General features: G+C 43.3%; 1 protein-coding gene across 8 annotated transcripts in view; it reads right to left on the reverse strand.

Moving 5' to 3' along the window:
• The window catches only part of SEMA5B (semaphorin 5B), a 261,572-nt gene that overhangs the window by 58,133 nt on the left and 180,657 nt on the right, over positions 1-22,782 (reverse strand). For all 8 annotated transcript variants that reach the window (XR_014585958.1, XM_083841544.1, XM_083841547.1 and 5 more), the window contains 6 exons: positions 17,170-17,268; positions 16,216-16,429; positions 13,346-13,631; positions 8,837-8,972; positions 5,036-5,243; positions 2,630-2,837 (listed from right to left, as the gene is read on the reverse strand). Coding sequence is in view for 7 of the 8 variants with exons in the window: in XM_083841544.1 (XP_083697670.1) it covers positions 2,630-2,837; positions 5,036-5,243; positions 8,837-8,972; positions 13,346-13,631; positions 16,216-16,429; positions 17,170-17,268 (1,151 nt within the window). In the remaining variant the exon portion in view is untranslated. The remainder of the gene's footprint in view (positions 1-2,629; positions 2,838-5,035; positions 5,244-8,836; positions 8,973-13,345; positions 13,632-16,215; positions 16,430-17,169; positions 17,269-22,782) is intronic.

Below are 22,782 nucleotides of genomic sequence, written 5' to 3' on the forward strand. Positions count from 1 at the left end.
AGATGGCAGAAATCCTTTTCTCTTTCCATCTCTTTCCTTCACTGCTGCTTTTTCCTCTGCCCCTTCCCTGAGCCTTGGTAACAAGCCCCAAGGTTTAAAGCAACACAACAGCAACGATTGCTGGACAGGATTGATTCTGGGATCAATTTCCCCTCGATACATGATTGCCTGTTGCAGGGAGAAGGCAGGATGAAGGCAAGAGCTCTAAGTCAGCAATCGGGAACCCACATCAACCCCCGGGATGTAAAAGGCTGCAAAGTTTCCTGATAACTTGAGGCAGAGCCAAAGAAAATAAACAGTGTTGTGGTATTCCTGCCTGGGAGGCACAAATTCTCCCTCAGCTCAAAGCTTCCTGAGCCCCCATCAAAACAATTAGATTATAAAAACTGCTGAAACCAGAGCTTTTCAGGGAGGACAGTCCAGAAGTCACAGCATGACAAAAAAGTAAGCGGGGGGTGTTGCAGGGGTGGGAGCCCTTTCTTCCGTGGTAGCTGTATATTGGCATGTATTAAGCATAGACACAACAATAAGCAATAAATCACAGCCCAGGAGAAGTGCCAGGTGGAATGCACTGGAGGAAATTAAAACATCCCTCTCGATATAGTTCAACATGGAAAGAAATACAAAGGAGGGCAAGTTGACTTATCACCTGTGTAGCCAGGATGCTAAGGGGAAAAAGGTTTCCAATATTTGCAGCTGAAAAAAATCAGTTGAATAATTTCCTACAGAAAAAGCTGAGCTTAAAAATTAATAATGATATCACAAACATCCTTTCAAACAAATAAATAAATACCAGCTTTCCTTGGCTTTCCTAAGCTTCCTTCTTTTTTTTTTCCTCCTTCTTTCAAATGCACAGCCCCTCCACAAGACTCAGCCATGGAGCAAAGAGCCCATCACAATCTCCACACGCACACCAACTTGCCAGCACTGGAATTCAGCAAATTCTGACCTCCCACATGGCCAAGTGTATGCAACCCACCATGCTGTCTGAAGACCACACCTCATGTGGTACAGACCAGTGATTGGCTTACATTGCTTAGAAGTATGAAACTAGTCATGCTGGAATAAAGTTTTACCACCAGGCGATGATGCCCTGGCCCTCAAGTCCTAAGTAGATGGTGCTCCTGTGAGGCACCCTCCAACCACTGTTGGTTTTTTTTCCTGCTTGTTCCTTTTTTAGGCAGTTGAGCAAACCTCCACCCATTTGAGCTTTAATGGAACTGTCACACAGAGTACTTACACAAGCTGAAACTGGGACACAATCTATAAATTACCGGAAAGTTGAACTCAAGATTAGGAAAAGAAAGAAAAGGAAGAACTCATTTCTCTTGAAACTGGATCATATATATGTATACACACATAAATATTCTGAAACTGAAACTCTCCAGGACAGCCTGAAGAGGACAGCTGTTATGTTCTACCTTTTCAAATCTCTGCTTTTAAGGGCTAAGGATGGGATGGCGTTTTCCAGCTGTGATTCTCTTACTAAACACTTCGGTGTCAGCCTCTCTGTATAAGCCGCTAAACCTTTACACATTAAACACTTCTGAGTCTAACTTGCAGTAATGACCAAGTTGCATTTTCCAAAAGGGTAATTAAGAGGTTCAGCAAAAACAGAAAGAGCTAGCACTTTTATATTTAGACAGACATGAATTTGGTACAAGCTGATAGATAAACTCTACTTTTTGAAAATAAAATGATGGTGACATTTTCTGTATCATTTTTTTGGCCAGAGAACAGGGACGTCTTGCACTAGGCCATGAAAGAGGGAGTCCATTTAGACAGTGCTAGCAAATTCCTTCCTCTTGTCTAGCACAGAGGACATCAGTTTCAGACAAAACTCTCATCAAGAAGAGCAGGGCAAAGGCATGAGAGGAGAGGGAAGAGTGTTTTTAGAGATGTAGACATGCAATTACCCACAGCAGACCCCACTACACTCTCAGGGAGCATATGTCTCAATCAGTTGGTATCACACTGGTTCACCTGCTAAAAAGGGGGATATTGTTCAGATCCAAAAGCCTTCTGCACTCATTTCTGGGTGGAGAACTGCTCTGGAGCCAGGGCTGACAATTAAAAATTTTTTTCCTACTCCTTTTAAAAGGTGCAATCAAGACACAGAATCTATCCAGGTGTAGGAGGTGTCACACTTGAAATGAGCTATAGGGTTCCAAAAGCAATGAGAAGTGGCCATGCAGCCCAGCCCTGCCTCATCAGATGTTTGAGAGGTGATCACTCAGATAAGCAAGAATAGGCTGGCTGCAACCCAAATTCAGAAACCTGCAGCCCTACAGCCAGCAAAACACATGGAGCTAATAAAATCAACAAATCAACAGTGAAATGTCAAGATAAAAAAATAATAATAAAAAGTAAATATTGCCAGTCCTTCCTTGGTAAAAATACAATTAATTTCTGATGAAGATTAATTAATATTTACCTAAAAAAAATAAAAATCGCGTATTCTCACTGTGCCTGTCATGAATGTATCTATCAGGAGATGCACTTTCAACGGTGTCTTTTGTCTTGCAGTGATGAAAAAAGGCATTCTACACCAAATCAGACTGGAATACGTTTCCCTGGTGCTTTTCATTTAAGTTGAAGTAGAATATATCAGAGCTGTAAATTTGCTTACCCTTCTGTTCTGTACATGGAGCATCTCTCCAGAGGAATTTTTAGCACTCCATTATTTAAGCCCACGAAGAGCGACCTGTCGCTGTGCAGGATTTGGAGACTCTTGATTGCTTCCCGTTGTCCGTCAGGAAGGATCTGCATTTCCTCTAAATAACAACTCCTCAGGCTCCTGTTAGTGGTAGAAAGGGCCTTCAAGATGGTGCCATACTCTATTGGAACAAGAAACAAGGCACAAGTAAATTTTGGAGACATTGACTTCACGTCACACCTACCTAAAGACTGAAATATTAATGTCATCTTTATACAACTGCTTTAAACCTGGTTCTGTGTCACTTACAAATATTAACACACCTGCTGCCCGTGGTACAGAGTGCCCCAACTACATGGTTACATTCCTCAGCAGTTCTCAGATATTAGAGAAACCATCTGGGAATGCATTTTAATGGCAAACCAGAAAGATATGAACCATCTGAAGAGTGAGTACCTGCAAATATTTCCCAGTTGGAGCACTGAGGCCAAAATCAGTCTGGTCCTGTTACCAGTGAGCTGTACAACAAGGTGACCTGAGATAGCAGGGATCATTTCTGGTGCCTCAAAGTCTATATTTCTTTTGGTTTATGGAGCAGATCAGTATGATGTGATGCCATGACAAATGACAACAGATGCAGAGGCCCTGCTGGAAATCTCAGAGGCCTCTGTAATGACTCCATGGGTCACGGGTCTAATTGATCCTCTTCCTGGAAGAAGCCAACCTGCCAGCTCGATGAGGGGATGTTATGGCATCAGCAGTGCATATGCAGAAACATATACATTTGTGTTCACAGTGCTCTTAACCAAACAATTTAAAGATCCGATAAAGTGTGGGAGATCTATGCTGGGGAAAAGGGGGTAACCACACTGTTTTTCATTAAAACCCCAGAAGACATCTGTCAGTCCCGACTGTTCTTGAACTTCAATCTTTCTATCCAGATAACTTCTGTATTGGTGCCAAAGCTCAGCAATTTACAGCACTGGAGTTGGCTGCCATGCAAAGATTTTTTTTTTTTTTCACTTAGCAGAACCTTAAGGGTGGAACAAGACTGAGGCCAAGTCTGAGAACAACTTTGGTTTTTTTTTTTCTGAGGATTGGGTTTTGTGTTCAGGGCTGCCTCTGAGCAGGGCTGTCTCTGCTTAAGCATTTGAATGGGTTAAACATTTCAGGTCCAGCAGAGCTTCATCTTTGGTCACCACTAACCAGGGCCAGAATGCAGTGAATAAGAATCTGATCTAATGGCAGAAGACCTTTCCACACAAGTGATGTGAGGCAGAAATGATCCCAGCTCTCCGGCTCTGAAACTGAGACTCCTCACTTAAAATATCAAGATATCAAAATAACAGAACCATGTCATATTTCCATGTTAGTACAATCTTCTCGTTATAATCAATGTCCAGTGAGGCTCCCACAGTGGGAACATTACTAAAAGACATCAAAGATGATCACTTTTGAAGTAAGTGGAGGTAAAAGTTAGATAAATTATGACACAGTCTGGGAAGACGGTAACATGAGAATGAAGCAATGACTCTGCATTCAGATCTGAGATTAAACTAACACTTACGGACACAATCCATCTTATTCTAAAGTCAAAGCTTCTGCCATAGAGGATAACAACATTATACCCATGAGGCTGGCCATATGTTCTGATTAATCTAACTATTTAACTTAACCTTTATGATTAGAATGGATATGGGCTAAAACAACCATTTGTAACACTTTGTCCTTCTTTAGCATCTTTCATTTATCCAAGAGATCTCTGCCTTTCAGAAGAGGCAGTGTGTCCTCCTCATTAGAGGATGGCAGTAGAAATTAAGAAACCCAAATCACCCACTTAATACTACCACTGCCTCGCTGTGCACAAAAGCACACATGCCTCAGCTTCCCCATCTGCATCACGTTTGAGCACATGCTCAATCCTGAAAGCACAGGGACTTGTACCCCAGTAGGCACATGGAAATGCAAACACAAACAATTAAAACCTCAGGCAAGCCTAGAAGTTAAGTATTATTTAGAGATGAGTATATCATAGCGCAGAGAGGCAACTTATGTGCATAAAACCACAGAACATTTTAGCAACCTTTGCTCTTTCCCACTGTTATGTATTAGGCTGATCAGTTGAAACATGTTTTTATAAAAGGAAGAAAAATGTTATTGTTGTTTTCAAACACACTGTAGATTTATGGCCCATTCACTTGGGACTCTGCTTCAAGTCCTCCATCCTGCTTCTGATTTAGTCAGGCAAGCTAACTTTCATGAAGTTTTGTGCCAAAATGATATTGAATGACTACTGTGTAATGGTGCCACGACCGGGCTCCCAGGGTGCTAAGTCTACGAGCAAATGCAGGCAACTTTCTTAAGCCCCGGTGCTCTTACCTGTCCCGATATACATCACGTGGTAGAGAGTATCCTTCCCCTGAACAATATCAACCACCAGTTTGGAAAATCGAATGCTGTCCTGAGTCACATATGGATCTACGGTGACTGGCTGCACCACGTCGTTCATCAGGAAGAGGCGCTGTGCGTCCTGCAGGACTCTCTCCGTCAGGTTCTCGTTAGGGCTGTCATCACTCAGCGTCCCACACTAAACATGGAAGATTGAACTTCAGCACCTGCGTTTTCTCCCCACGCCAGTAGCCCAAGACCAAACCCTGAAATGCTTCGATTTCAACCAGTCATGCCCTGGTGATTTTTTGAGGAGGCAGGTCTGTGTGAAGGGGCCCAGGACCAGGCCCTTAGCCTGGGTAATGGCTAGCTTTGGCCTGTAGTCCACTAAAAATGCTTCTCCCAACCGGTTCACTGACCATCACTGTGGTGTTTCATTCCCTTGTGATGCCCTGGAGCCAGCACACCAAAGGGCAAAAGGCATTAACAAACTAAGGAGGGAAAAAAAAGAATTAAAGAGAGATTTAAAGCTAGCAATGGAAAGGAAGTTTTTGTGGTAATAAATCCTTGGAGCACTTCAAATAATCTTCAGACTGTACCTGGCGTCTCAGTCTGTATAATGTGCAAAAAAATGGAGGTTAAAAAAATTGAAAAACTGGTTGGTTTTTCATCAAGGAACCTGTCTCACCACACTGTTTTTCTCTTACGTTCCTTCTTCTGAACAGACCCCTCCAGCTTCATTTTAACCCAGGCAGGTCGGCCACTAACCGCCCCCTCCCCACACACAGCTCTTCTGTCTTCACAGGCCATGGCAGATTGACCTCTGTGAATCCACCCTCCAGCATCAATGGGTGCATGGGAATAGGACTCAACGCCCTGTCCATACAGAACAGGGGGGAAGAAGGGAGTTTATCTTCTGTCTTTTAAACACCAGCTCAAGGCCTACCTCTCGTTAACTGATCCTCACAGTTTCAGTAGGAAGATAAAAAAACAACACACACACAAATTTCTTTTTCTTTTTGGGTCCAGGTGTTTGGTCTTTCCTTGGAAGGGAAGTTGGTATACTGCAAATTAGGATGTTGATCTACAGCATCCCAGCTGCAGTGTACAAATTTCCCATGTGCATGCTCTCAATATGCATCAAAGCAACTCTGCAGTGTGGCTGCCTTTCAGAGGTGCACCATGTGGAGCTTCTCTTACGATGTGCTAAAATGAGCTCACAGGAATTTAGCTCACATTTACACAGTCGATATGAATCCTAACAGCTGGTGTACTAAGTCCTACAATTGTCAAACCTTTAAGAACTCATTTCAGCAACAAACACGTTTGTCACAGTTGTGCACAACTTGGTTTGTCCAAAAATCCACCACCAATATCTTGGAGCTTGTGTGAATTAAGTGAACAGGGTGATGCTAGTTCACATCATCTACAAATATGGCCATTTGTTTATTAGCTTTAGCATTTTGGACCAAGTACCCAGACTAAGGATCAGTATCAGTGTGTGATAAGTATCAGTGTGGGTTGTTTTTTTTTTTTTGATATGTCTTCAGATGAGTTTTAATACTTTTATTGCAAAGGTCATTTTCTTTCATTAGTGTCTCATCCCAAGTTTTAAAGGGTTTTTAGTTGCATCTCTTCTCCTGTCTCCCGTACTCCTTCTGGTTTACACTCCTGCCTTGCTTTGGATGCTTTTCTCTCCACTCTCATTTCTTTCTAGAGCATCACTGAAGGAGGAATCCCAGTGGCAGGAATGTCATTGTTGGTTTTGTTTTCTATTCTCATCAAGTCACTGATAATCCTTTTGGGCTATTGACAGCCTGTGTGCTGACACAGCATCCCTCTGGTTTGGTTTTATTTTGTTTTGTTCTAATTTCCTGATTATCTGCACTGCCCTGATCCTCTATATCCTTCAGTATTTCTCCTTCCTCTCCGCAAGAAAAAAAAAAAAATCTGGCATCCTTCCCTCATCCTCCTTTGTGAACACTGAGGCAAAAAAATTAATTTAATTTTTTTGCAATATCTGCCTCTTTCTGTCACTAAATTACCCTTGTCATCTCCTAAAGGCCCTTCACTGACCTCCTGTTCCTCCTGTACTTGAAAAACATCTTAATCTCTTTTTGCAATCTTCCTTTTGTCTGCCACATACCTGCTTTTCCTTTCCTTATTTTTCCCTGGCCCTTTTTTTTCATCTTGCTGCTGCAATCTTTGCACTCCACATTTTATCTGATACTTTTCACTACATGGAAATGCTTTCCAAAGTCCTTTTCTATTCCTCCTGGGTTAGTCCAGCAAGAGACAGAAAGTCTTTGATTCTTAGTTAACCTTAATATTCCCTTTAAATTAAAAAAAAAACAAAATGAAGGAAAACCAAAAAAAAGCCCTGGTCATGTTTAACACGGTTGGGCCTTCAGCAAAGCTTTGTTTCTTGGTTTTGAGTGCATCAAGCTGAGGGGGTGATCAAGAGCCTGAACTTGTCCCACGTTGTAGAGGCAGAAGCCCTCACTCAGGTGCTGTGAGGGAATTCAGGGGGAGAAAGTCAGGTTCCTCAGCAGGAACACAAGCGTGTCCCTGCCTGCAGCATGGACCTGCCTCCCATCTGCTCCTGCAGTGATCTCAGCCGACTGCAGAGTCCTTTTTGGAAGGTCTCTGACATCACCACTTTGAAGGCAGATGGCATTTGCAGGCAGCCTCTGCACCTTTGCCATTATAAAGCAGAACCAGATTCACACAATCAGGCTGAATGGATTCACTGTGCAGGAGCAAGGACAGAAAGATGAGTTTGTCTTCCCTAGGATTCCCCAGGTGGGAAGGGGCTGAGCTGTAAAAGGGGCTCACACTTCAGAGGACTCAGGTTGTCTGTGGCTCGCAAATTCATACTTCGTGCTGCAGTGACTGAATTTGGGCATAAAGCAACTATCATGTTCTATAAATATCAAATTGGCGTTAACCCATAACCCTGGAAAACTACGCATTCATAAAACCAAAGATTTTTAAGGCTAGAAGGACCATCTGGCCTCTTCCACTACTTACTTCTGCAACATGTCAATAACTTCTGGCTGAGCTATCGTGTCTTGGAAAGACATCCATCTCACACAGAAACACTGGCTGCCTTCAGGGCCCCATTAAGTGATGGAAAATTCATCACATCCTTACGCAGTCACAGTAGTTAATTACCTTTCTTGTTTTAAAATGTCTTGTTTAAAATGTCTCCATTCTAGTTTGACTTTGTCAGCTTCAGCTTACAGTCATTGAATCCGCAAGCTTTGGTAGGGATATGTCCCCTGTGAGGACCATATGCTCAGAGTTCACATATCGGTGATGAGTGTAACAGAAGTAAGAGGGTAGGAAGGGTGGATTTTCCCTGTTGTGTCAGAGTTTGGCTCCATCTAACCTGATGCAGCTCGCACCACAGGCCAGTATTGCTTGTTTCAGAAAGTGGTTTGCAAGGCTTTTCTCAGTGGGGACATTCCAGTGATATATCCTGCAGAAAAGCTTTCCTCCAAAATTTTTACCTAGAAGACAACCTATAGCCCACAGGTATTTTGAACTCTTCATTCTTATAAAAGCTCTGAACATCCTTATGTGTAAAAACACTTAAATTTTCCCATAAATCCCATGGTTTCAATAACATGTGGCAAGGAGTTCCACGGACCAAGATACTCATGAAGGTAGAAAAATATTGTTTATCTGCACTGTGGGTCTTCCTGGAAAAATAAGCCCCCCTAAGAATCAACCCAGTGGAGTGATAGAACATTAAAAGGACTGGAGCACACTGAAGGGCAGAAGCAGTACCTGGAAATTTGGGATGGGGTTTAACGTCGGCAGCCAGGCTGATCTGGGGTTCTCTTGGTAACGGAAAGGGCCGTTAAATGCCTGAGTAATGGCACTCAGATTGAAGGCACACACTGCTGAGGCAGCTATGCTGTTTCTGGAAAAGGGGAGAAAAAATCAATTTAATCATTAGAACACTGACATTTTCATCATAACAGACATCAAGCTTCACTCAGATAAAATACATGTAAATTGCTAGGTAGACGTACAGTGATACCAATCTCACAGGGAGTAAAAATAAATAAATAAATTGTAAAATGCAAATGAATTGCATGACAATTTTTGAGAATGAATTTTAAGCTTGGTTTTAAAATGCCTGTGATTTAAGGGCCACGGAAGTAGTTCTGACATGAAAGGTGAACACAGTTTAATTTGCATGGATTATTTGCGTCTGGTTTTATTTTTATTTTTTTACCACCCCATCTATCTTGATTGATTACAAACAACATAATTTTTAATCTCCTGGTGTTTCTCAAGGTGAAAGCCTGTTTCTACAACCTCCTGAAATCTTCAGCTATAAAATATATGCCCTAATGTTTATATATATATATATATATATTATTTGTAAGTATACACAAGCATGCACACAGGCAGGGGGAGGGACAGAATGACAGTGCACTCCAAGCTGGTTGTTACGGCAGCTCAGCAGGCAAAAATGTCTTGCTAATACGTGCAAGCCTCTGTTTTCAGTGATTACTCCTTCGTGCTCCCAGCCGGGAGCAGCATCTGTCTGGGGCAGGCTGCTCCCCACGCACGCATGCACCAGCCAGAGCAGGCATGGCGAGAGAAATGCCACCACAGGAAGGACTCTTTGGCAGGGAATTTGTCACAGGGAGGTGATGCTGCCTGGGCAGACTTGCACCCAGATCCGCTGGCCTTTGCTGGCCCATTTCAGACATGGAGGGCCCATTTCTGCAGGGTCCTGAGCAGGCTCAGCGCTTTTTGCTTCCACAGGGTTCAAGTGCACCTCCCTGACGAGCTGGCATCTCCACGAAGCAGGTCCAGAGAGGGCCAGTTGCTAAATGGTTACCTGAAATTCAAAACCTGCTCCCAGCTCTCCCATCTTTTAAAGGAAAAGAACAACGTTTAGAGAGAAAGATATCCAAATAAAACTAAAAATAGGGCTAGCACAGGAAACCGACTCGTCACAGTGCCTTTTAAATAACCCAAGCCCTGCTGTATGTATCTTGCTGCTAATTAAAGCAGTTTGAATTCTCTGAGAAGAACAATTTTTTTTACTAAACCAATAATTACAATTTCTAGCACAAAAAAAATAAATTAAAAAAAGCCTTGCTCCACAGTCCCAGGCAGGAAAGTAGAAGGCCAGATCCTTTCACAGCATATTTCTTCAGAGCAGTACAACGTCAGGAGGAACTTCTTGCTTTGCCTTCCCACTCTCCACTCCTGCCCCTGCCCTTCCACCCCCCGAGTGATGGAGTAGCTCCCTTTGAACATGTCAAAGCAGCGCCAGGCGAACCTTTCTCCACTTTTGTCTGAACACCACTGACGCAGTGCATGCTCACAGACGGCAGCTCTTAAGACAAAGCTAATGATGGATGACAAGTAAATGCCTTGAGGCACACATGGGAAAAAAAAGAGAATGAGAAGGAAAATGAAAAAGGAAAAGAAAGAATAAAACCCTGATAGTCTAACAAAAACACTTAAAAAAAAAAAAGGGGGGGATTTTTTTAGGTCCCTGCTAAAGACTCCAAGTATAGCCCTTTCCTTTTGATAGAGGAATGAGGCTTTTGATGAAATAATGCTATCTGTGGCCTGGCATATTTCCCATCCCTCCCTACAAAAACCTAGATCCCAGTCTCAAACCAGTGGCATCGATTTGGCCAGCTGGCTCTTGTGCTGCCCTGGTGGGAAGTGCAAGCTCCTTTATTCCACTTCTGCTCCCTGTGACTAACTAGGTGAGTTAAGTTCAAGGAGGCTTTAACATAGTCTTCAAAAACTTTAATAAAAGCTTCTTAAATATTTCATCAACAGCTTCCCCCAAAAGCTCTCTTTTCCACTGATTTAGCAGGATATAACTTAAAATGAAGCAATAAATCTTTATATGGGTGTTACCACCAATAAGTATGATACAGACTAAAAGCCCTTTGCTATAAGATGACCATAACTGCATTAAAGGTGAACCTGCCAAAATAAAAATACCTTTAAACAAAAAATAATAGTTTTGTAGTGCATCAGTATTCCATTATAAAGGTACTCAAAGTAGAGCGCACATCAGCCCTCTTTGTATGCAGCGCTCATGCAGCATGATATAAGTCCCAGTGGAAGTTAAAAGAATAATTACCATTATTTCTCTAGTCGGATGACAAATTGGAACATTTTCTCTTTGAACTCTCAAAAGAACATCATGTTGTAGACCCAAAACGCTACTTGATCTAGCTTCAGCTATTATCAATAACTCATCTCTTCAATTACACAAATGTTACATATTATATTGTCCTCAGAAGATACCAGAGGGAACATACACCAGTAATGTAAGAAGAGTGACTTAAGTGCAATCCAAAGGAGAGAGGGGTAACACTTACCATGTCTCATGCTTTAGCAAACCTGGGAGACAGACACAGCGCAAAAGAACTGTTCCAACCAGAGCTGGTTTGTCTCCTCTGTTTTACACAAAATCCATATAAATTTGATTAATGTAGTACATTTATTAATAATTTTATTCTCATTTCCAATTTCCGTTCTTGGCTGGATGAACGGACAAATGGATAGATAAAACATTATCACTACGGGCATAAAAGTGTCTCTGATATAAAAAAAAAAAAAGTTGTTTCATCTCAATTGCCCATAGCTGTAGCCAGGTTTCCTTTTCACATTCAGGAAGTTTGGCTAACAGCCTTTAAATGTTTTCTGGGGGAACAACTCATGCTCCTTTTGACTCCAGGATAGACTTCCCTGAAGTCCCCAGTCAAGGTCCAGTGTTTGCTCACAATTATTTTTTCACAAAATCAAAAAATGGTTGAGGCTGGGAGGGACCTCTGGATGTCTTCTGGTCCAAATCCCTGCTCAAGCAGGGCCACTCAGAGCAGGTTGCCCAGAACCACCTCCAGGTGGCTTTTGAAGATGTCCAACCAAAGAGACCTTTTTCTCGTCACTTCTCCAATGGCTCACTTTTGGCTGATGTTGGCAACAGTAGGGCAGAAACAAAACGTGGAAGATGAACGAGGGTGGCCAAACACTTACCTACTTCTTGGCATTTACAGGCTGGAAATATCATTTTGGATCTGTTGACTTTTACAGTGAAACTCCCAACAGTGCTCTAGCTCAAAAAGTTGGGTCTGATGCTTTGTGGCTTCAAGGGCTGAAGTTCAAGCCCTGCCACGCCAGAGAGAACAGACCCAAGGTCTGTACTTCAGAGAGGCTGCACTTCTTTGGTTTGCTGTGGGGCTTCTTGGGACCAGACAATTATTCATATTGAACAGTACTCTCTATTGCAGAAAAAGCCCCAAAGAAGATGGCTAACCAGCATGAGAAAGATATTTTGAGTGGTTGTCATGTGGAGTAACTAACTCAGATATTCATTCTCTAGTTTACACATCAGGATAACATCCCCCTGGAGAGCATGCATTATTGAAACTCAATACCGCACAGACTGGTTATAGCTTGAAACTTATCATCCTAGCCTTGGGCTTCAGAGAAAAAGTTATTTGAGTTTTTCTGACTTAAAAAAATACATTATGAGTTTTTTAATATATTTTTTAATTAACTCCTCTTCTCTTTTCTGCTTTCACAGCTACACTAAATCATTCCAATTACAAGTTTTTTCAATATCAAGCCAAGAAAAGGTGATTATGAAGTTTCAGAAATCATTCCTTCCCCTCGGATTTCCAACACTGCTTTTGATTTATGGGCCCCAAACTGTTTGTAGCAGAGGTACAGACCCACTTGAAAATGTTAAATGCTGTGTAGCCTCCATGACCTTGCTTCTATAATATGTTGTTCAGCAGTTTATGTTGATTTCAGTCCCTGCTGTTGTCATCCCATTTGCCTCATTTTCCTCCTTCCAATACTTCTCTCCCAAGCATATGTATCTGTCCATTTCTAGGGCCAATCCCGATGTTCACACAATAGCGTCAGATCATTCAGGCAGTAAACCTGGCTGAAAATCTATTTTTCTACTGGGTCATTTTCATAACAGCTCTGTGAACAACACAAGTAGCATTGGCACTACAAAAAGTCAGAAGTCTGTCACAGCTCAGTTTTAAATCAAATTAAGTTACCCTAGAAATGTACTGTCACCCGTAAGGGACTCCAGGCATCCATGAACAATGGACTAAAAACATTGTCCTAAAGGCAATGTTGCCTTGATGGATAATACAGACCTATCTATTCCTTTGCGTTAAACCAAAGGATCTTTCAAAAATTATTGCTCGGACTGTCTAAGAAATCAGGATATTGCCGGTTTCAGACTGCTGGGGATAGAAGAAGGGCAGTAAAACCAGTGCAACTTACACATTAGTGGTGAAGACACCATAGATCAGGTCTTGCTCAGGAAGGTAGAAGGTGCTTTGCAATTCATTATAATAGAAAGGGATTTCTCCAGCACGGGAACAGTTCAGCCTGGCCTTCATGAAAGTTGTCCATGTGTCCTCCAATAAAAATCTCCCCCCAATGTCATTTTTGCAGACCCTGGCCACACGAGAATACACTGTTTTCCCACAGTCGTGTTCTACTGCATTCTCTCGGAAAAAGAAGTAGGTGAACAAACCGATGTCGTAGGCAGCAATAAAGTTAGGCTCTGAAAAACAAACGTGAAGAGATTTATACAGGTCAGAAATCAATCCGTGCTCAGTGACTTGCCCAATGCATTGTACTGCCAGCTCCTTTTACATAGGCTGTCAAAGCTGCGACCACAGGGAGTTTGGAGTCAGCAGCAGACATAAAAACAGTAGATGAGAATAATGATATATGGGGGTACAGCTCTAGCTCCATTTTTCAGATCATGGAAGGATCCCTTCATTTCCCCACTTTACTGGATATGCTGCTACTGACTGCAGTGAAAGCAGAGTTTAACGCTTTGCATATGCACAACTACTCTCTGTACCTACAGTTATTTTACAACATAAAGCCTTCCCATTGGGTTCTTTTACCTATTCTCTTCTGAAGTGCACCTTATGGTGTGTTAAATACGCTGCTTGCATCCGCCCGATTCCCCAGACTGCTGCACTGAAACATTCAACCTATTTTCCCAGCGCAATCACATCTGGCTTTTGTCACAAAGCCTTTCCAGTTTCTAGGCACAAAAGATTATCTTATGTCCATAAAACAAAACCACGCCACAAACAATATCAAAGCAAGCTCTCCTTAATTCTTTTTCTCCTGGAATCATTGTTATTATTTTCACAAGGATGGAAAAGAACCTGGTGTTGGTTTGTAATGAATATTTTAAGTGGCTATTTAACAAAGCTTTAAAGTGTACAGTCTTTCATCCCAACAGTTTCTCTGGCAAAGAGAAAAGATTGGCCAATTAATAATATATGACTAAACAACAACAACAACAACAAAAACCCTGTTGGTTTTACAGGTGCTTTTACGATGTTCATTTTTGAGTAATGCTCAAAGGAAAAAGAAAAAAGAGAAGTACACAATTTCTTTAATGCTGCAGCCCAGGAGTAAAAGGAGAACAGAGTCTGGCAGAGAGGGGAAAGCAAACTCATGGTGCTGCAAGGAAGGTTTGGGAAGTAGAATATGGTTCAGAGGGATGGGCACTGCAGAGCATCTCTGATCAAACTTTCTCTTTCAGACAAACTGTGAACTTTAAAGGGATCGCTGTGATCACCAACCTGACCTTCCTTCCATCTAATACGAACCAGAGGATTTCACCCTGTAATTCTACCATCAGATCCTACAACTAACAGGTGAATTAGACCGCATTTTTTGAAGGAGATCTGATCTTACAGGACAACGTCACACGGCTTTACATTCATCACTTTCCTCAGTGACTTGTTCAAATGACTAACGACTGCCCCAGCTGCAACCTGCACTTCTTCTTCCATTTGACATTATCTGGTTTTAGCTTCCAATCATAGGCTCTTGTCATGACTTGTCTGTTAGATTAAAGAACTTTATCCTGCCAGAGATCTTCTCCCGGTGTAAGTACTTCCATATCATGTGCAAAACACCTTTTATCTCCTTTTCAGAAAGATAAATAAATTGAGCTCCTTAAGTCTCTCACTGTGAGGCAGACTTCCCAAGCTTCAAATCACTCCATGGCTCTTCTCTGAATCATCTTCAAGTTTTCTGTTTCTTGTTGAGAAGTGGCCAGAATGGGATGAATTTACTCCAAAGTCACCAAGACTGCACAAAGTTGTAAATCCAAGAGTCACGTTAGCTTTTCCAACCACAGACTAGAAACTCAGTTTCTGTTTGTCCTTCTTTAAACTTCTCTGTTCCAAGGTTCCCCCGTGTGACTTCCTTCTGAATTCTTAATTCATGTGCAGACAAGAGGCACATATTTCTAATGAGTGTATATGAGCTATGCTACTAATTGTCCTAATTCATAGTCTTGCCTGATGGCATTCTTCCACAACTCCTGCTCTCCATATAACATTATATGAGTGTCTGCAGAAGCTAAGTTCATTCTCATTAACTTCCAGAGAGTGCACAGTCCCACTGTTCACATCCTTGATTGAAAGGTTCTGAAATCCAACAGAAATATTCTGAATATTTGGTCAACTTACCTGGGCCAAAGGAGAGAGGGGAAATATTGGGGTCTCCATCATTATAGTCTGCTCAGTCAAGATGTGCTTTGTCCCAGCCAGAGGATATGGACTTACTGAAGGAACTACTGGTTGAAATTCTACAACTTGCTTGATGCGGGGTATTATCACACTGGGGTAACAGCTGCTTTTAATAACTATAAATCCACAACAGCATGGGTTTACATGTAACATAACTTGCTGTGAAATTTCTCATTTTCAGAGTGATCTTGTACTGAAACAAACCATTTTCAGCTGAGTCAGTGGAAGTAGAGTGTGCTCAACACATTGCAGAACTGGGTCAACAACATAAGGCTCTATTTAACTTGGATCTTCAAATCGTTGAGGGATTTTCTAATTAGAAGGATGTACTTGGTCATCTCAGAAGACAGAGACCCGTATATAAAGTAGCCTGTAAGACCCACTTTGCATATTCTAAATCAACTCCTCTGACATCCTTCCAGGCTATTTTTAAATGTCTTCTAAGCTGCACTGATCATTGCACCGGAAGCCCATCCCCATCATAACTCTGGATTCCAATAAGAAAACAGAGGGAAGGATTTACAAGCCTGCCAAGTTGATTTTAATACACCTCTTGCTCAGATACGACCCACATGACTTTACCATTGAGCCATTTGGAGTTGTATTGTGCTGTCCTAAGTGGGGGAACATTTCCAAGGCTGCGGTAAATAGCAGGATCCCGTCCAGAGAAATCAATTACAGTTGCAGCATAGAGTTCTCCTCGTGATGTAATCACAGCTGTCGAGTTATGCCGGGGGTCATACGGGCACCGAGCCACTCCATTAATTCTGTCAATGATTTTGCTAAGATTTCCTACCTGTATTTAAAAGGAGAGAGGAGAGAATTTAAAGAGCAGCTGGCTTTCATACTGGCACAGAGAATTCAGTTTGCCCATGAGCACCTCCGAGCAAAGCCCTGATGGTAAAAAAAAACAGGCAGCTATAAGACAATAATGCCAGCGATGACTGTAAATTGATCTTTACATACATCACTTGCCAATGTAAGAAGTTGTGTCTGAGCCTCACTGATCCTACTACTTTGTAAGAAGGGTAATTCCCCTGCCAATAAAGCCTGCAGAGCCCAACCCACTCACAGTAATCAGGTGCTCCTCTTGCTAGCACAGGTTTCTAATCTTACATAGGCACCTTCTGAATGTGTATGGCATTAAAAAGTATAAAAATAAACATTGCTCCGAACCTGCTCCTGCCTCCCTTGAAGCCAAAGGGGGTTTTGCCATTTATTTTGAAGAAAACATTTAAGTATTCAGCTCAGGAGGTACTCATGGCTAAGCCTGTCTGTATTGCCCATTTTCAACAGCATACCCAAGGATTACATGAGCAGCACTTTGTCCAAATCTGGCTCAACCATACCATGGGTTTTTTGCTCCCCACCTGCAGACACACCACCCCCTGCCCCACCGGGGCCAAAAACCCAAAACAATTTCAGATCAAGTGCATTTGGAACATGTTCTCTTCACCCATGAAGCCCTGTCAATGACTGGCCTTCCCCAGAGCACATATCCAGCCCCTCCATCACTGCAAAAGAGGTGAAACAGACCTGTCGACTGGAACACACTGGCGAAAAGGCATTGGTACCGCAGGTAAAAACCTTCTTGCCATAAACAATCAGCACTCGTACATAGTTCTGACATTCTTCCTGTAGGGACACAAGACAGAGACAAAGGAACTTTGAAAAAGAAGACTGTGGAGTTATTTATTACATTAAAAAAGTACCTGTGTGGCAGCTGGAATGCACCTTCTTTAGCTCTAACTTGGACCAAGATTTGTTGCATCAAGCGCTGCAGCAGTGCACAGCTGTAGGGAGCCAGCAGTCTCCATGAGCAAGGCCAATTTGCTGCTTACTTCTCTAACCACAGTCCTGCACAAATAGTCTCTTGGTAGGATGCTATCCATCAGGCTGACTCCGTGTTAGCTACACAACTGGCTCTTTCTTTCTGCTTAAATTGGAGGAGGAATCCTCCCTCTTTTCATGATATTTCTGACCTGCTTTTCCCATCAGTGCTGCAGCTTTGACAACATTACCCAGACACAGCTCTGGTGAAGGGCGGAGGGTCTCCCTGCACTAAAAGTCAAACCAGTGTAGCAGGAAAACAGCAGGAACTTCTCTGCAACAGGAGAATCTTGTGCTTGGACAGACTGTTGCTTCCTTCCACCATGAGGTTCCATGCTCAGGATTTTCCATAGTGGAAGGAGTTTCTCTTTCAGGCCAGGACAGCGAGAAATAGCAAAAACCCTCTTCTCAGCTGCATGACCACTTGCTGCTACAAACAGTAAACTCTCTTCACATGCCAATCCCCAGAACCGTGGGACTCCAGTCATCCTGTGCTGGGGTAGTGGTGACAGCACAGGGCTGCGTTGGCTTTGTTCAGAAAATCTCCTTTGAGCTGCTGGAGAGAGCCACAGCCTCTCCTTCCCGACACCGGTGGACTGCAGGTCAGGCCAGCTGAGCGAGTCCGGGATGCTAAGTGACAGAGGGAGAGGCCAGAGCTTTCCAAGGCAACCTGCAGGGAGTGGAGGTGCCAGCACAGCCTGTGGCAGCCCCTTGCCCTGAGATCTATCCCCACAGCCCCGGTGAGGGATGCCTGGTGAGCCCGGCACCGGGCTGCCTGCCCTGGGCTCTGGGAGCAGCGCAGAGAGGAGGATGTGAGCGATGGATGGCTTGTGAGTGGCACCCACGGGCTCCAAGGGAGGAAAGGCAGTTATTTTCTACTGTAAACAGAGAAGGGAACTTGTTAAAAAATAACAACCTCGGCTGGGTTATCCCGGCTGCTTTGCTTTCCTCCCTCCAATAGATCATAATTTGCTGCTAAGCTGAGCCTCCAGCTGCAGACACCGCTTCTCCTGTAAGCAGCAATCACTCCACGAGCTTCCCCGTCTCACAGCGCTCCACGCTGCTGATCAGTTCCCTGAAGACTTCATTTGCAAGATCCAGCAGTGTAAAAACACTCCGTATCAGCTGGAAAGGGAGAGGCTTGCTTAGCTGGATTAAGTACTACCATCTCCTTTCATTCGCTGTATGGAAATCAACTTGCTGAAGAATGGCATTTAGCAAAACCCCCCCGGCACTGGCCGCAGACAAGCGACTGCATGGGCACAGCGTCTGGGGCTTGCTCCTGAATGGAGAAGTGTGCAGGGACTGAGCCAGCCCGGGAGCACTGACCCGGCCCAGGCAGAGGCCACGGAGGTGATGGAGTGGGTGCTGCCAGGCTGACCTCAGCAGGGATTTGGGGATCCGACACGCAGCCCCTAGCACAGAGGAACCGGAGCTTAAATTCGTAGCGGGGTCGATTCAGCCCTTCGTATCTCAGAAGCAGATCAGTCCTGGTGACCGTGCACCAGAAACACTGTCCCACCTTGAGAACAGAGGTCTCGTGGCTTCCTTTGATCAGACGAAGGCTTGCCAGCCTCTCTGCCCCCTCCTGTCCTTACGTGGTGCTGTGAGCCCTGCTGGTTATTCCCTGCCCTAGCGGGTTTAAGTAATTCCTGTTTCTGTACAGCACAGTTACCCAATCCCACCTAATATTAGGACCATTGTATATTTAACTGTGAAAGACCAGAAATTCTTGAGGAAATGTGATTTAAAAAGTATGGGCTCCTCTCCCATTGAGTTTTGTTTTCAGAATATGATTGATTTGGGATCTAACCCAGAAAGCAGCTCTGTACCCGAATTTCACATAACAAGAGAGCATCCACCTGCTCCCCTCTGCTTCCACCTCCCTCTGCTCTGTGCAGTCTGAACACAGCATCTGCCCTAAACCAGCTAACACCACTAATGTTGCCGCACTCTTTCCTGCATGGGTACTTAAATATGCTCCTAAATAAAACTCCGTCCTGCAGAAATCTCAAATCCTAACTTGCAGAATTCTCTTCTTTGTGCAGACCTATATTACACATGAACAAGCTTTCATTTCTCTAAAAATCCTCCCAGCTGAGAAGACGGAACACAAAAAAGAATTTCTCTGTGAGATCATGCTGGATGCATCTGTTGCACACTTTACTCCTAGGCGCAGTAGCCCAGGTTGATAAGGATGCTGGAAGCTGGTAAAATATTGTCTTATTTTAGCCTAATTAAGCATGCCTTTCTTTGTACCCATTCAGTCAAAAGCAGAGGTTATTTATTGAAAGAGAAGAAAAACCATACTGAGCAAATATATCTGCTGCTGTCTGAAACCGCACCAAAATATTTCATCTGTGACTTCCAGCCCATTCCCAACTGTGCTAGCAAAGAGCAAAAGAGCACAGGCAGTGCAGATGAGGTGTTAGATTGGAAACATTTGACAGCTGATACTTTTCAGGGAACTGGATGTACCAAGCCCAATAATTATTTCACTGGCTGTAAAAGGCAGAAACTGGGGTGCCTGGTGGATGTTTTCTTCTCCTGTGCTTAGATAACATTGCTACCAGGTGTGGGCCATATCCAACCATAGTTATATCCCTATGAATTAACTGCCTACGCTCTGAGTAGGCTTTTTCCCTGGACTTGCCTTACTAATGATGGTAAAGGGTAAATGATGGTAAATGGGCTCCACACTCCTGGGGCAAGAACAACGATCACATGTACTTTTCATCCACCGGTCTCAAAGCAATTTGTAGAGCATTAAGTAATGTTCTAAAATGGACACGCATTATCTTCCTGTCCTCTGGGCTGGATGAATCGAAACACACAGGTGCTAGAAGGTTTGCCATGGTGACACACTGAATGAGAGGAGATCCTGCAAGACGGGGACAAAGATTTAACTACCGGACCCCACCTCGCTAACCTGCCTGGCTCCAAGAGGAATCCTGTGCTCATCTGGTATTTCTTATTGCTGTACCCACTGCCAGCCTATGACAACCTCCAACAAAAGCAAGGAAGAAGCTGAACCACTAAAATGTTCCAGCTTGTGGGATTTTTCTCAAGACACTGTTGGTGACATCTACATTAAGTCCCCTTTCTGCCCTGTTCTCAAAATAACTAGAAAGGAACAGGCTCCTCTCTGTGTTCTTTAAGCCAGCCGGGATCTGCTCTGAAAAGTTATTCACCATGCTCCCCTCTACAACAATTCGTAGCTGAGGCAGCTGGTTAGTAAAATGATTTCACAAGCACTTACAAAAAATGGGAGCTATTTAGTGCAGTTTCTTCCATGGGCCTGGAAAACTCAGTCGTACAGGAGGCAAAATTCAGATGGGCTTTATTTAACATGGCTGGAAAATCTGGCAAGCTTGAACCCCAGCTCTGTCCAGACAAGACAATATTTGGATCCTGCTCCCACATCATGGAGCAGACAGTTCAATCTGTGTGTGATCAGACTGCCAATCTCATCACCAGAAGATATTATTGGGATCATGAGATTAAGGATTTAAATAAAGGGAGAAGACTCAATATTTATATGGTTAATGAGAATAACCCAGTTATATTAGTTGGGATTATCATTAAATATATGGCAGAGCTGATAAAAACCTGTGGCTCACTGCCGGAGCATTAAGCATATCTCTGATTTTTCTCTGAAATACATGTTATTGACTTTGGGGTTCTCACTCCTTCCTCCAAATTACCTGATACTGGTCCCTTTTTGGAGACAAGGCCTTAGACTGAGCAGAAATCACTTTCCCCTAGTCTAATGACCCTTGTTTTCCTAGGAAGAGTACATCACTGGTAAAGCTTAATCTTTATTGAATCCCTTCATGCCCCTCCTCACTTTAAGCCCATTCTCATTTATTTCAGGTTTGCAACATTTAGATTTCACTGTGTCTGTGAATGGCGTAATGTCCGCTACTGTGGGCAGGAGCAGGGCTCTTTCTAGCAATACAGATGTCGGGCTGCTTTGAAAGCACATTTCAAACCCAAGAACCCAAAGTGTTACTCCATTCATTCGTGTGGACAGACCAGCAAATGGAGGGGCTGAACTCCTGCTGGCTTCAGTTTGAGGTAAAATTCAAAAAGACATTTTCAGGATGCAAAGAATAAGCCAGCTGTAGGTGCTTCTTGAGTCGTTTCATCTGTCATCTCTGAACACTGGAGTTCTGAAATGTTATAAGCCCTTAATCTCATTGTACAGAGGTATTTTTCCTTTGAAAGCCTAACCGTATATAGGCACTGCTTTAATTGGCCTGTACTTTGAATAAACCACTCAAGCTGTTTTCTGAGATCTGCTTTTTGCTTTTTGATTTTTTTTTAACCTAACAGTATTTCATCACGTACCAATACATTTTGATCATAGACTAAAATCACAGTTACATGCTCTAACAGGAAAATAGCTGTTTCAGATTGTCCGTTGTCCTCAGTAAGAAATACAAACTCTTCAGAATATGGAAATTTATTTTGGGGTTAGGCCAGGGTGGCTAAGAGGAGAAATGGGATGAAACTTGGCACAGACGCAGTTATGACCTTCTAACAGAGCTACAAAATAATGAAAATAGTTTCACACAACGTGCAATTAATCTGCAGAGCTTGCTGCCAGTTCACTGAGGCCAGAGCAGAGCGAGATAAAACAGGTAGAGGGGGGTGTATGTGGAGAATGAGGACATCTCGAGTAGAAACAGCAAGTTTTACCAAATACTCATAAAGACTGGTCCACGGTGACCCAAAGCCTGCCTGTTCTCCCTAGCTAGATCAGCAGGGGTGGGGGGGGTTACTTCTTTGAAACCTGGCTCCTCTTTTCCATTCAGCTCCTCCTGGCTATGTCTATAAGACTCTAACAAAATCTAGAAGCTGCAAAAAGAAAGGAATTCTGGTTTCAGGAGATGTTACCGTGATGGGAGGTTGTTTCCCTACTGATGCAAGTCATCCTGCACACTACTCCTGAGTAGCCAGGTTTGGCCACCCCGATGCGGCAGGACAACGCGATGCCCTGTGTCAGTGCAGTCGGCAGTACTACTCTAGGCTGCCAGAAGAGAAAGCAGGAGCCACATCGGGAGTCATCTGGGGGTAGATCAAACAGCAACACTCACGCCTCAGTGTGCTGGCAGCTGTACCCAGAGAAGGCTTCTGCACTGCTGGCCGGCCAGATTATTCCTGCTGTCTGCATATGTGGTGGGAAGAGAGGACTTCTGTCCCTCCGCTGATCTGGCAGGTCCCACCACACTCCCTGCTCCTCAACCACTGGATGCTCTGGTCTGTTTAGCTATGCTTCCTAGCTACACCAGCCATCCCCAAAGCCTTTCATTACTA

The sequence above is a fragment of the Anser anser genome (genome assembly GCF_964211835.1).
Source record: "Anser anser genome assembly, chromosome: 6".
NCBI lineage: Eukaryota > Metazoa > Chordata > Aves > Anseriformes > Anatidae > Anser > Anser anser.